This window comes from Monopterus albus, unplaced genomic scaffold, assembly GCF_001952655.1.
Source record: "Monopterus albus unplaced genomic scaffold, M_albus_1.0 scaffold99.1, whole genome shotgun sequence".
Classification (NCBI taxonomy): domain Eukaryota; kingdom Metazoa; phylum Chordata; class Actinopteri; order Synbranchiformes; family Synbranchidae; genus Monopterus; species Monopterus albus.
In genome coordinates, this window is record NW_018127979.1 from 2,405,745 (window position 1) to 2,421,260 (window position 15,516).

General features: G+C 42.1%; 2 protein-coding genes across 12 annotated transcripts in view; both read right to left on the reverse strand.

The window, feature by feature from the left end:
* Window positions 1-5,756, reverse strand: part of mcf2lb (mcf.2 cell line derived transforming sequence-like b) — a 38,819-nt gene extending 33,063 nt beyond the window's left edge. The window contains exon 1 of one of the 3 annotated variants that reach the window (XM_020609359.1): window positions 5,191-5,756. In XM_020609359.1, the coding sequence (XP_020465015.1) occupies window positions 5,191-5,269 (79 nt within the window). In that variant the 5' untranslated portion in view covers window positions 5,270-5,756. The remainder of the gene's footprint in view (window positions 1-5,190) is intronic. The other 2 variants (XM_020609358.1, XM_020609363.1) reach the window with 2 other exon arrangements.
* A 2,210-nt stretch (window positions 5,757-7,966) lies between these two features.
* Window positions 7,967-15,516, reverse strand: part of LOC109965402 (probable phospholipid-transporting ATPase IH) — a 37,036-nt gene continuing 29,486 nt past the window's right edge. For 5 of the 9 annotated variants that reach the window (XM_020609376.1, XM_020609375.1, XM_020609377.1 and 2 more), the window contains 4 exons: window positions 14,898-14,963; window positions 14,546-14,649; window positions 14,281-14,446; window positions 7,967-11,101 (listed from right to left, as the gene is read on the reverse strand). In XM_020609376.1, coding sequence (XP_020465032.1) covers window positions 10,829-11,101; window positions 14,281-14,446; window positions 14,546-14,649; window positions 14,898-14,963 — 609 coding nt within the window. In that variant the 3' untranslated portion in view covers window positions 7,967-10,828. Of the gene's footprint in view, window positions 11,102-12,113; window positions 12,331-13,488; window positions 13,606-14,280; window positions 14,447-14,545; window positions 14,650-14,897; window positions 14,964-15,516 lie in introns of those variants that run through there. The other 4 variants (XM_020609383.1, XM_020609381.1, XM_020609380.1 and 1 more) reach the window with 3 other exon arrangements.

Below are 15,516 nucleotides of genomic sequence, written 5' to 3' on the forward strand. Positions count from 1 at the left end.
CGAGTTTGAGGTCTGCTCAAAACACAGACCACAGGGCCTTCATCACATCACCTTCATCTGCTCATGGGCACAAAGGATGAGAAGATATCTGAGCTGGCTAAAGACAAGGTTCAGTGGGGTTGAGCAGTCCAGAGAAATGCTCAGAAATAAAGATTATGAGGAACTGATAAGCCAGAAATCCCTGTGGGAGGAGAGGTCCTGCCTCCTTACTGAGCACACAGAGGTAACCTCCAGACTAAAGGTAGATTTAATGCAGGCAAAAACAGATCTGGAAAATGAACGAGTCCAGTGGAATCAAGAGAAGTCCTGACTGATCACTGAACACGCAGAAGCAACTTCCAGTTTAATGGAAAAAATGATCCAGAACTTGGAAAACAAAAAATGTCAGTGGGAGGAGGAGAAGTCTTGTCTTTTGGCCGAGCACACTGAGGCAACCTCCAGCTTGAAGGCAAGACCTCACCTTGCAGACTGCGTTTTTAGTGCACTGGGGTCTCACCTTCTTTGCTGGTACCACAGATGGCTTTTTTTGTGCCAGTCTGGCCACTGTCATAGAAGTCTGACTGTTCACTGCCACTGACAAGCTCTGCAGAGTCGTTGTCTGAGTGGAAGACTTCATCTCCCTCATTCCTGTCCTGCATGATGTTTTCTTTTCTTCTTTTACATGTATCAAAGAATTCATCATCCTCATCCCTGGCCTGCCTGGTGCATTTTTTAAGGCTAATTCTGCCTTTACCACTTTTTCTTATGCTGCAAAACAGCATTCTAGCAAGATTTGTTATCTCTCTTGCTCACCGTATGATTTGGTCTGATGTTTAGAGTTTTCTAACTGCTGCTGTGTTCTGAGATCAAAGGCAAGTTGTTCAGGTTCCTTTAATGGACATTCCAAATGATTGCTATTGTATACTACACACACACACACACCTAAACAGTACATACGTATGCTGAGGTGCATAGAGATGTAATCTCATGTGCAACTCTCCAGTGCTAGAAAGTTGCTAAAAGCGCACATATATGTGCTGTACACTCTCATTTACACACACACAACACAGTCTAACTTCCTCTGTCAGTCCTACCATCCCAGTCTCTCCAGGAGTCCTTGCGGCTGGCAGAACTGAAAGGGAAAGGAGAACCCAGTCCTGAGATGTCCAAGTTCTGGATCAGATGACTCAGCCGGTTCATGATCCGGTATGATGCCTCACCACCTTCCCGCAGATATTCATGCAGCGACATAAGGGCCAGCTGCAGGTCTCAGGCACTCAAAGAAACATCCAAAGAGACCCCTTGCTGCACTTGCAAAGCTCCGCTGCATGATCTGATGGAGTCCAAAACGCAGGCATGGGAAGGATCCGTTCTTTTACTGTAATGTGCCAGATCACTTGGGATTAGGCCAACATGCTCTCACCTACATCCTGTCTGCAGTGGCTACATATAACACAAGCCCAGCGTCTTCTGCAGAGCCCCATTGGACACTCGAGGAAACAGCACAATGCAAAGCTGGCAGAACCAAAATCAGCTGAGTCACTGTCTGCACAACCTTTGAAACTAACACTGTTCACACTGGAGGTGAGAAGGGGTCCATCTTGGCCCTGCACAAACACACACACTCCCACTCTGGTGCACACACATACCTCGTCACCAGTGCAACTACTGAAAGCTTAGAGGAGCATAGGTTTCCAAGGTAGGACAAGGGGGGAGGCAGGGTGAAGGGGGGCTGAGGAAGGATTGTGGAGCACAAATCCCCTTCTGCTGCTTGGGCTAATTATAACTCTCCACTTCTTAACTAATGTGCCTTTTTTACCCTCTGTCTCCCCAGATTCTTCCATGCATTCATTCCAGGTGCCAAACCATGAACACTGCAGAGAAACAATTCCTCTGCAGACTAAATGTGCCATCCACAGAAAACTCAGGGTGTGTTCTTGCTCAAAGCGTTGTCAGTAACTGAGGAGAGCAAACATCCTATAGAGGGTCCTTTTTGATGGGGGAGAAGAGGCTTATTTGTAGACTAATAATGACCTGCTGGATCCATCTGGCTGTACACCTGCTCCGCCTTTAGGGATGAACAGCAAGGCTCACTGATGGAGGCTAAATGAACCCCTGACCAAACGATCCCATGGAGAATCATTTGATTACAAACAAATGACTGATCAAACAGCAATCATGAACTTGTGAGGATGCTCGAACATTGAAGTTAAGCACAGACACTTTCATAAACCTCACGCAGATTCACATATGCACACAAGATGAGCCACTTCAGCTTAAAAATCCCCCAACTAACAACATGTGTCAGCATTACTACAGCATAAGCAGAACAGCCTGGTAAGCATCTCTGGCCACAGATGAAGAGACCTGTGATGCACTGAACTGAATATGTCCCTTTAAATCAACTGGAAGTAGGTCGAATGCCCAGTCGAGAGTCGAGGAGAAGCTGCCTGTGATTAACGCTGCAAATCACATTACTTTCATAAATTACGCTTTTGATGTTTTCCAGTTAATTGACTAGTCATCTCCCCTATAAAATAAATGCATATCACAGGCTCATCTTGGATCATATTTTTAGCCACAACGATTAAAGACATGGCTCTGTGGAGGGATATCTCATTAGGATGAGCTACTGCTTTGGTCCAGACTGAAATATCTGCATCACTGTTTGATGGATTGACACAAAATCTTGTAGGGATGTACTCTCTGATGAAGTACCCTAATAACCTTGGACAGATTACACATCTACTGTATCTTTGTAAGGACTCTTGTTGAAATCCCAAGCCCCTTAGCCTAACACTTAACCATCAAAATATCACAACTAAATGCATGACCCCAACCCTTGCCCTAACCTGAACCTAATTCAAATATTGACAGGCCTTTGAAGGTGTGTTAGGACGCTGGGACCGGGCAACATGTACTCACAACAGTGGCACTGAACAAAAATTTTAACCTACACAATGTAATAATGACACACACACACACACACACACACACATACACGTGCGTATTTTCTTCAGGGTGAGTGTAATAACTTAGGAGTATCTTCCTCCTCCTTAACAGTAGGACTTCCTGTTTAGTGCTAATGTTAGCATGCTAATATGCTAAATTAAAATGTTAAACTTTTACTGGAGCTATTTTTTTTTTTTACTTATCCATTTACAACTACATAAAATGAAGAAATCCAGACATTTATCCCTTCCATGGGATATTTTTTGTGTCTAAGCTAAGCTAAGCTAAGCTGTTAAACAGCTCTGGCCACTTCATGCTGTCTGAACGTCTACACTCACGGATGGATCAACTGGATCACAGCGACTGAGTATTCACCAAAACAAAATAAAAATGGCCACAGTGTGGGATGCAAATATTTCTACTTTATTTGCATCAGTTTGAGGATATTGCATGTGTACTAATGTTAATAACACACAACGAGCAGTTAAAAAAAATAGGAGCTAACAGGTAAAATGTGCATTTGACCTTTTTCTCTGGGGAAAAGAAAAATACGTGGGTTCTCTTTTTTTTTTTGGAAATCCTTTTCATCCTGAGATGACTTTGTTTCCCTCAGTCTCCTCCCTTTCCCTTTCTCTGTGCTGTCTTCTGTGATAAGCATTAGACTCTCCTCTCTGGGCCAGTTACTGCTCTCATCTTCCTGTCACAGCAAATGCTTGTCACATTTGCTTGTGACCAGAATTCTATATCTGCAAATGTTTAGTAGAGTTAATATCTGTAAATGTATAACAAAAATATTACACCTGTTTATAAAAATCTACATTTAATTTAGTTTTAGCATGATTGTAGTGGAGTGATGCAGCTTGTAATTCACAGTTTATGCATTTTCATTCCTCTAGCTTAGGTGGAGCCATGTATCCCTCCTTCCTCAAGCCCACCCACTCACCACTGGCATACATTCACTAGCTCTGGCACTAAGAATGAGAGCACACAACTAGAGCCCACTGTGTTGTATTAATAGTTGCATCATGAGCCATTACAGAAGACTCAAAAATCCTGTACAGTAAAAGTAAAATAGTGTGTGCACTTTATATACTAAACTTTATTTCTCTTCACCACACTTATTGTAGTTGTACATATGCAGCTGTTACAAATACAACTAAAAATAATAATGCTCTGAAAACAGTATGAGTGAGCTAAGCATTACAGCCCTCCAGTAAAACAATATCGTCACATTAAATGACAGGTGGATTAGTCAAGTATCATTATGTGAGCGTATTCATGCTTTTAAGAGTAGCTGTATGCAGTGTGTGCATTAAGAGACTCTCTATTAATGAAACAAAAGAGAAGAGTAGCAAACATCATAAATCACATGAGTGGCATTAGTTAAGTAAAGTCTCCACAGCTACAGAGGTGTGTGGATCATACTGAATGTAGGTCAGTGTATTTCTTGTCACTGATTAGGGTGGAGTACTGAGGAAATGGACTAGTGAGGTACAACACAAACTGACCTGTCTTCAACCTCTGGTTCTCCATATTTTATAGCCATCACTCTACAGATTATGCATCAGATTTTATCAACATAAAATTTGCTACTAATATAATAAATTCAAAGTTTCATGCAATAATCGGACACCTTGTCTCTGTTATAAATCATCTCTCCTCCATCCACTCACCCCAACCGGTCGAGGCAGAAGGCCGCCCACCAAGAGCCGGGGTCTGTCGGAGGTTTCTTCCATTAAAGGGAGTTTTTCCTTCCCACTGTCGCCAAGTGCTTGCTCAAGGGGGATTTGTTGGGTTTTCCTCTATAATAATAGTGATAACAGTAAGGTCTAGACCTTACTTCGTTGTGATTTGGCGCTATACAAATAAAATTTGATTTCATTTCAAATCTTGTTTCACAACATCATGCAATATGTTTTTCTCTTACAGGATCTAATAATATATGTCAATATCACATGTGCCACTGCACAAAATCCTGGCTTGTATTACAGACACAGACTGCTGGTCAAAACACCTAGCTTGATGTAGAAACAGCACCAAGAGAGCTAATTAAAACCGGTGTGGTTTCCTGCAGAAACAAAGCTTTGTACCTAAATTTAACTATCCAAGAGATACAATATCTTTTATCGTGGCTGCATACAGATTAACATAAATATTTCATCTATATCTATGTTTCACACATCCATGAATAATCCTGTGGAATCAAAAATACAGTGACCACCGACCATAGTTTGTGTTGAGCGTGTTGGTGTCACCTACCTATGCTTTGGGTGACGGTCCGCAGCCTTTCCAGCAGCTCCCCCAGGGCCATCTCCTCCGTTTTCATCCACAAGATCATTCTCCAGAGGGACAGTGGAAGACCAGCTGCCCAGTCAACAGGCACTTTCACAGAAAGAAGAGACAGCTTGCCTGCTTTTTTCTGAACGGTGATTCAGAGAGCGGATGATGGTGAAGAGCACAGAAGAGAGGGACTGTTGTGGTGATAAGTCCAGCCAAGCAGTAAGGTGAACTAGCCAAAGATATTATTGCCTAGTTGCTGTCTTGTTTTACACAAATGCTAGAGGACAGATTTAAGAGAAAGGGGGCGTGCGCAGCAGGGATGCCTGTGATAAATGGATGTGATGAAGGATAGAGAGGATGCTGCAGCGATTAATGAGGGAATGATGCTGAAGCTGCGACGGCTGTGATCGTCTCAGCTGAAGTGACGAGTCCTCCCAGAGGGACGCAGAGCACAGGATACCAACAATGGAGATTAGGAGGAAATGGACTCATTCATACATGTATGCTTTAGCTCCATCACGAATGATGATGCAAACCTGTATAGACCTGGCAGACAGAGGGGGGAGGGGAAATGAAGGCCAGCATCGCACATCTGACACAAAACAGCTGATACAATAGTGACATCCAGTGTGGAAGAAAGGCGTAACAGCTGCGTCATGAAATGTTCGCACTGGTCATGCACCACTGATAATGCTGCATTGCCACCTTGTGATGACACCTGGTTATCACAAAAATTAGCTGGGTTCTATACAAGTAGATACACTCTTGTTGTATTTCCACTAACAGATTGGACTATTTAAATGTACAAATGTTTATCTTCATTTTTTGGTATACAGTGGGTACGGAAAGTATTCAGACCCCCTTAAATTTTTCACTCTTTGTTATATTGCAGCCATATGCTAAAATCATTTAAGTTCATTTTTTTCCTCATTAATGTACACACAGCACCCCATATTGACAGAAAAACACAGAATTTTTGACATTTTTGCAGATTTATTAAAAAAGAAAAACTGAAATATCACATGGTCATAAGTATTCAGACCCTTTGCTGTGACACTCATATATTTAACTTAGGTGCTGTCCATTTCTTCTGATCATCCCAGAGATGGTTCTACACCTTCATTTGAGTCCAGCTGTGTTTGATTATACTGATTGGACGTGATTAGGAAAAGCCACACACCTGTCTATATAAGACCCTACAGCTCACAGTGCATGTCAGAGCAAATGAGAATCATGAGGTCAAAGGAACTGCCTGAAGAGCTCAGAGACAGAATTGTGGCAAGGCACAGATCTGGCCAAGGTTACAAAAAAATTTCTGCTGCACTTAAGGTTCCTAAGAGCACAGTGGCCTCCATAATCCTTAAATGGAAGACGTTTGGGACAACCAGAACCCTTCCTAGAGCTGGCCGTCCGGCCAAACTGAGCTATCGGGGGAGAAGAGCCTCGGTGAGAGAGGTACAGAAGAACCCAAAGATGACTGTGGCTGAGCTCCAGAGATGCAGTCGGGAGATGGGAGAAAGTTGTAGAAAGCCACCCATCACTGCAGCCCTCCACCAGGCGGGGCTTTAGGGCAGAGTGCCCCGACAGAAGCCTCTCCTCAGTGCAAGACACATGAAAGCCCGCATGGAGTTTGCTAAAAAACACCTGAAGGACTCCAAGATGGTGAGAAATAAGATTCTCTGGTCTGATGAGACCAAGATAGAACTTTTTGGCCTTAATTCTAAGCGGTATGTGTGGAGAAAACCAGGCACTGCTCATCACCTGTCCAATACAGTCCCAACAGTGAAGCATGGTGGTGGCAGCATCATGCTATGGGGGTGTTTTTCAGCTGCAGGGACAGGACGACTGGTTGCAATCGAGGGAAGGATGAATGCGGCCAAGTACAGGGATATCCTGGACGAAAACCTTCTCCAGAGTGCTCAGGACCTCAGACTGGGCCGAAGGTTCACCTTCAAACAAGACAATGACCCTAAGCACACAGCTAAAATAACGAAGGAGTGGCTTCACAACAACTCCGTGACTGTTCTTGAATGGCCCAGCCAGAGCCCTGACTTAAACCCAATTGAGCATCTCTGGAGAGACCTGAAAATGGCTGTCCACCAACGTTTACCATCCAACCTGACAGAACTGGAGAGGATCTGCAAGGAGGAATGGCAGAGGATCCCCAAATGCAGGTGTGAAAAACTTGTTGCATCATTCCCAAAAAGACTCATGGCTGTATTAGCTCAAAAGGGTGCTTCTACTAAATACTGAGCAAAGGGTCTGAATACTTATGACCATGTGATATTTCAGTTTTTCTTTTTTAATAAATCTGCAAAAATGTCAAAAATTCTGTGTTTTTCTGTCAATATGGTAAATGTGTGTGTGTGTGTGTGTGTGTGTATGTAGAGACAGGCATGTAGTGTGTGTTTTGACCGCCTTTGGGTGTTGTCCAAGAGCAAACTCTAATTTTGACCTGGAAGTCAGACGGTTGTACAGATGTGAGCATCATTTTAAGAGTGTGGGTGTGTAGTTTTGGGAAAACAAGGTGAACAGCTTCAGAAAATGTGTCTTAATGATCAGGGAAATGAAGCCATCACTGTGACATTCTAAATATATAAGATTAACAGATAAGAAGTGTTTTCACGCTTTTATTACAAGCAGAACGACATTACAGTGCTTTGCCCTCAGTTGCTACAGGCAGGCTGGCAGAAAGTCAACAAGTGAACCATTAAAATCTTTATTTAAAAAAAAAAAAAGAAGTAATTTTTCAAAACCTGTTTAGTAATACAAACAGTGCTGTACTGAAGCTATGATATGAAGTGTGCTGTTCACAGCACAGACAGTCGACATTTCATACCTTTGCCAGGCTCACGAGTGACAAGATGAGCACCTGCTGTTGTGCTGACAGAAAAGCGTTTTGACGTTCTGGTCAGCAGAAGAAGGCTCGGTGCAATAAACCCATCTGAGACAGAGGCTGACAGAGACAGCTCATTCCTAGTCAAGTTATTTGGTCACTTTTTTCTCACCCACTACAATCTTTTGTTTGTTTGTTTGTTTTTTTTAGAAAAATAAACTGTGAGGAAGAGTGAACGCTTACAGTATAAACCCCAGCAGACAGACAATAGACCTTGTTTTTTACGGGAAAACTGATCTGTTGTAGAACAAAGTGCAGTGTGTAGACCTATTGGTAAATCTCTACTGAATAATGTATATGTTGCTCTCATTTTGATTACAAACCTGAACACACATTCTAACAGAGTTAAAATATAGTCTTCTCTCTGGAATACAAAAGTAGCAAAGCAAACATTCACAACAGACAACACAAAAACAATAAGTGGAAAAATGAACTGTGGAGGACAGCTAAAAACCTGACTGCCAAAAAAAAAAATCCCCATTATGAAAGCATAATAGACTCTATAGCATTATTGTAGGAGGACTGGTATGTGACATGTAGATACAGCATGGCAACAACACAGTGAGGTGGGTCACTTCATAACAAGCACCAAGGCCCTTCGTTTAAAACAACTGAGGTCACAGCCAGGTCCCCCAAACCCTCCACCCAAACCAATAAACCATCTGTTATCAAATTTATACATGTTGGCAGACGATGATGTGCATGAAAATAATTAAACATACAAAGATGTTTCAGAAGGTGACATTCAAGACTTCACTGACTGTCACTATGTAGTGTGACAGATGTGAGCACTTCAGATGATAGAAATGCAGAAAAGAGGTTCATCCATTAGGAGCTACAATCTCCAGCTGGAGGACACAATGGACAAAACAGTACAACATTTTGATTGTGACATCGCCGGTTCAAGTCTCCCTCCTGCTTACCGCACAACAGACTATATAACACCTCTTCTCATACAATATACACCAAAGGTCTTTAGTTACATCCACACACAGCAGTCACAGCCATCGATATTTTTCGAACAGTACAGAAAAACCCACGGATTAATGCAACACAGGGAAATCCTCCTTTGAGAACATGACAGTAGCATTCTTACATTACCTTTTGCATTACACAGAGCATGGCGGCAAACACACAAGCACGATGCAATAGTGAGCAATAGCAAGTCATTTAGGGCATCCATAAATAAAGACTGCTGCTCTCTACTCTACACAGCCACATGGAGGCAGGAGTGAGTACAGCATGGCCATTGTCCAGGAAGGGTGAAAAGCATCATGATACAGTTTGTGATGAATGATGTTTGGAAAGGAGGACAAGAAACAACCAGAAGAACAGATCAGTAAGTAGCAGAACGATGCAACATGCTGTAGTACTCAGGTCCAGGACTTGGACTTGAGTCAGCTTCAAGTCCAGATTTTCAGGGCTTGTGACTCAACTTGGTCTTGAGCACTGATGACTCAGACTGCATTCGGACTCAGAATTTGGAAACGAGGACTCAAACTTTTCTTTTTTTTTTTTTAATAGGCCACAATAATTTGGCATGAGATATTGAGACTCATTCACCCGCACCATGCTGTATCTGGCACATTTCCATCAACCGCCTTTCTCTAAATGATTTTTATGTATCAAACTGCTGAGCAATACACTGTTAGAAAGTTTGGAATATAAAATGCTGAGCGCTGTGTAAATTGTGTATAGTGTAGACCTTGATGACTTTGACTCGGGTAATGGGGACTTGACTCAGATTATTCGTTGGTGACTTGGACTTGACTCAGACCAACTCCAGGGACTCGAGACTGGACTCAGACTTGAGGTTTAGTGACTCAACTACAACACTGACACAAAAAACAGAAACAAAATGTGACATTATCTTGATGCTGAAAGAACAATAATGGGCACACTTGCACCAGACGTATATGCACTCTGAACTTCCTTGTACTTTCACAATCATGCCTGATCTAGAAACATAATCCTCTGAACGGTATCTATGAATTAAGGCAGGGTGGCTGAAATACTGCACATCCCTCTTCAGATCTTCCACCATTTCTCTCTTTGAGCTGATGGGTGTGTGTGTCTAAGGCTTGGGAATACGCCACTTTTTTTTTTTTTTTTTAAACACCTTTCTCCTTTGGCTCCTAGCCTGCTGCTGTGTAGTCACCTGTAAGGCAAAGGTGTGTCATATACAAACATACAATTACAGGTAAATTCATGCACACACTCTCACACATGCACACTTAAAGGGCTGAGCTTGACAGCTACCCCTTACTTGGCCAGACCACATACTGTACATGTATGTACAAAGAAGCAAAAAAAAAAAAAAAGGACACAAAAATGAAAGAACAGGCAAGAATGTGTGACTGAAAATGAGGACAAGGAAGAGAAAAAGGCCTGACTGTTGACATGCTGAAACAGGACATCTCTATAGTGCAAGAGACAATGCACCGACACACATGGTTCCCCTTCTGATCTTACACTTTTCAAGTAAGAGTTTTAGCAGGAAGATTGAGAGACTACACTGAAACAGAAAACGCCACCAGAGTGTGACGCATCAGGGCAATTGTATCTAACAGGTTGTCCACTCAGGTGTAGCCCAGAAAATGCACATTGTGTGTCTGAACATGTTTGTATTTTGTTCTATAAATCCTTGATCCTTGTGATACAGATCTGGGTCACATACTGTATCTTGAGATGCACTTTCACATAATTTCAGACTGTTTGTGTTCACACAGAGGTCTCTGGCCCTGGAGCATAGTAAGCAAATCCCGCCCCTGAAAGCCGGAGCACGTAGGGGCTGATGGGCCACAAGTCTGCCCCTCCTCCTTCTGCCAAGTGGGCCAGTAATTTCTGGGGCAGGGGATCAGACCTGCGGAGTGACAGCGTCTCCACAGCACCAAGGTGGCGGTGAGAGGAGTCCGTGCTCGTGCCTTTGTAGGAATGACAAGAAGACAGTGGAGTCAACTCGGCCGTGCCGCTCTGCAAAAGCTTCTCATAATCCTGCAGAGAGATGGAAAAAGGATGCAACATCAGCAGAAAATTCTAAACGAGGAAGAAGAAACCAAAAGAATGGAAACATGCAGATCAAATCACAGAAAGAAAAAAAAAGATGAGATGGCTCAATGCAGAAGACTGAAGAGAAGGGTTATAATCAGAAGGTACAGGTTCATTATTATCCAGATGCCTGGATAATGCCTGGATCAAATCATCTGGAAAAAAAAAAGAAAACACTAAACAAAAAAAATCCCTGTGTGGATAAGAGATAGAATTTACTGATTAATAGCAAGAAACTCAGAAAATCCCATTGTGATTAATAACAGTGTTAGAGAGACCACGCTTATGAAATGAAGACAAAAATTGCAATCTCACCCTCCATCACCAGATGTCGTCAGTGTTTCTGGTACAAAACAACACTTTTCAGATACACAGTCTATCACTGGCTGAGCTGTCTGGGCAACCTGGGTAAATACTTTAGTAACCTTAGTGACACAGTAAAAGTAAAATATGACCTCCATCACTAATTGTGTCTGTATGAATCTCTAAAACCTATCATCTCATATTAAACCTCCTCTGATGAAGAAGCTTCACTGTTAGTCCCTCAGTTTTATTTTCATATCTACTTTAAGCTACAGTCCAGGACCAAAAAGCAGTCACAGGCCTACAACTTGCTGTAGACTACATGACAAACAGAATGGGCCTTATAAAGAGAGGATGAAATGTCATGTTTGGCTGCCCCGCAATCAAGTTAATTTCCATTCCATATGTGATGAGAAGCACAGCACACTTTGAAAAAAGAACTGCAGAGTTAACTGGAGATTGGGGTTCCTGAGAGTAGGTGTGACAGAGGGAAACATCTCATGCAGACGCTTATGTAGAGCAGGTCCAGCCCGCTCCCCACGATGGACCCATAGCACAACAGCATGCCCCATGCAGTGCAGAGCAGCAAGAAGCATCACGGCAGCAGCATTAAGAACCCAACACCCTACTGTCAGTGCCCGATGTGTGCTGTTACCATGGTGACCCTAGCCCAACAAGGGGGGACTCTAGGGTTTGCTGAGCAGGACGCTGAGGCTCTGACACATCATGGAGTCATAGGTCCTAGCAGCTTTTTCTCCACTGTGTCTCTCACAGGTCCTATCAGGGCAGAGCAGGTCCTGCTCATTGGCTCTCCCTCCACCAGCAGGGCCAGGAGGCTCACAGCCCTCAAAGGCCCCTGCTGCCCTTATCTTCTGTGGATGACGTTAAAGGCAAAAAGGTGATAATGGAATCTGCTCAGACCTTGTGTTTTGTATCTAGTAATAACCAGCTTGTGTCTAGATCCAGTTAAAGTTGGCTGGAGTTCAAAAAGCTGGCAGATCAAAATGTGCTTTGAGCGGTCACTGAATGTGACTTCATACTAGATCCCATTCTAGGCTACACAGTGTGTTTAGGACTCTACAAATGTCATATGATCCAGAAATAAATATGAACAGTACCATGAAACTTTATCAAAGCTTGGGACTGTTTTCTGTAAATCAGAACTGGGTAATCCGATAGTTTGGAATAGTTTAGTGATGACAATAAATTGGGGCTGTTACTAACAACTACCTCCATTATGAAATAATGTATTTTCTATAAAATGCCCATCATATTGCCTCAGAAAGCAAAGCTCTATCTTGAAATATCCTGATCTGTCCAACCAACATTCTAAAATATTAAAACAATGATAAAAGTAGCAATATTCACATTGGAGCAGCTAAAACCAGAGTTAGTGCCGCATTAAAATTACTTAAAATAGTTCAACTTTTGTGATAAGTTGATAATTTTTTGCAGATTAACTAATTCATTACTATTTGTTTTACAACCATAAAAAAACATAAAGCTGGAGATTTGGTTGGAAGAAATTCTGCTAAATCAACTATTCCTGTCTTTGGAAAACCTTGCAAGACAGTTGGGCTGCGACTACTTATTTTCATTATTGATTAATATGTCAGTTATCTTTGTGATTATTCACCTAATCTTTGCAATGTCATCAAACTGTCAAAAAAACCCACCACACCTTCACAGAGCTGACGGTGACACTGTACGCTGACTGACTAATTCATTAATCCATTAATCATTTCAGCTCTACATGACAACATCCTACCAACCACAATATACCATCTTTTAAAAGAATACATACTTCAAAGTAACAACATGAAACATGGTATAATACATGCAAATTAAATAGTAAATACAAAAAGGGACACAAAACACATGAAATACACAAAATACTGAATTGTGGCATTTTCAACAGCGTTCTAGTTGTTTTGTTTCACATTGAGCGAGATGTTCAGACAGTGATAAGCAGTTTACAGCAGGACATGCCACCATGCACTGGGAGACGAGGGCTTAAAAGAGAGAGTCACCTCCTCTTCCTGCTCCTCTCTTGTCTCTCTCGGGGCCAATCAGAAACTCATTCTGCTGGAGGACTGAGAAAGCATGAAGATGGTGGACGGCTCAACAGTAAGGCACGGGCGAGTGGACTGCAGTTACCATGAAGGAGCAGGTGAAAGCAGAGTCACAACCACACAGGAGCAGTGGGGGTAATAGGATACAGTGATGAAGAGGGAGGGAGGAAGAAGAAAAAAGGAGGATTGCAGTAGTGAAGATACAGCATGAAAAGGTGAATGAAAGGAAATGGAGAAAGGAACAATGAAGGATAGTGTGAATATTGATTAGGATGGTCCATTAGGGTGCAATGACATGGGAGAAAAGAGAAGAAAAAGCACAGGAAGAAGAAATCTGTCAGACCTTTCACTCATTTTTCCATTCAGAGGAAGATGAGGCTAAGCTACAGGGAGCAGGAAGTCACACTGATGCTCAAAGCTATTAGGGACTTAATGGTCATCCTGGATGATTAATAGAGTGGAATAGACTGGTAGCTTACTCATATGATTTATTACTATTAAATTATTAAGTATAAGCCATTTGAGAGAACTCTACTTACTATTCCAGGTCAGAAACATATAGTGCTGCCAAAAGCTGCAATTGAACTGTTGATTTTCTTTTAAAAATGGGAAGGTATTCATTATTGGTTAATGGCTTTAGCAAAGCAGTTTGTTAACATTATCATAAGTCACTATAAAGAACATTCTAAAGTTGGGAACAAGACAATATAAAGCTTCAGTTTCATTGCGGAGTTGGTGCCAATGTCTTACCTGTGCACGTTCAGTGGCTGTAGGACACATGGCCCTGCAGAGGACCTTCTTTACAACATCTGGCAGCAAGCTGATCATAATAAGCAGGATGATACTGAGCCAGGCCGGACCACTGGACAGCATTTGCATGAACACATAGTACATCCTCTGGTAGTTTAGAAAGGGCCTGAGCAGCAACAGGAGGTAGAGAAAAGAACCGGTTTTACAGAAACGGTCTTTTCTAAATAAAGGCTACAGGTACTAGTAAAAACAAAGCACACTATACCAAATGATGCCTCCCCAGAGGAGAGAGAATATAACGTAGAAAAGCAGTGATCCCCAGATGACAAAGTGATTGATCCAGGTCCAGTGGTGTGTGTCCAAGGCAAGCTAAAACAAATGGAATATATACATGGTAAACACTCACGCAGTCAAAGTCAATGACACTGTCTTTAGATTGTATTGTTGTGCAAACTGAGCAGCACGTAATCAGTCATTTATGTAACATAGGTAAGGTGTCACAAGCTTGTTCATGTATACAAATCAGGCACACGTGTAATGGTAATGCATGCTTTCAATGGAGGGATTATGCAATACAATAGACAAGCGTCCCCCCCTGAAGAAACACGCTGACACACCTTGAGTGTAACGGTGAACACCAACACAGTGAAGACGAGAGTCCCAAAGGTCCAGTTCCCAAACATCTGTGAGGGAAGACAGGAATTAAAAGGGTTAGTGGCCACATCAAATCCCACAGCCCAAAAAGGAGCCGACAGAAACATTCCCATCACATCTGGTCTTGTGAGATCTGTTTAGAAAAAAAGTGCAACTTTCCTTTTATGGCTCGTAGTAGAGGTGTAAAGGTACACCTGTTTGTATCGAACCATTTCAGTGCAGGACTTCAGATGTGGTGCACATATGTACCACATGCAATCTTTAATAGTAGTTAATGGTAGGCTTGTTTTGTGTGTGGGAATTTTTTTTGCAAATCCACGTTGTGGACCAGAACACAGCACACTTAGCTTAGCCAGGCCTCTGGCTAGCGAAAAATAAAAAATAATAGAATTAATAAAAGAAAAGATAAAGAAGTAAAAAGAAAGAATATATCAACCTGAACGACCAGCAAGATGAGAAAAGGTCACAATTAGGGAGCTCCAGAGCATTTTCTTTTATTTGTATGTATTTTATGTTTTATTTAAGATGTCATTTTAAATAATTATACACAGTTGTTGTTTACAAAATTTCATAAATGAGAAA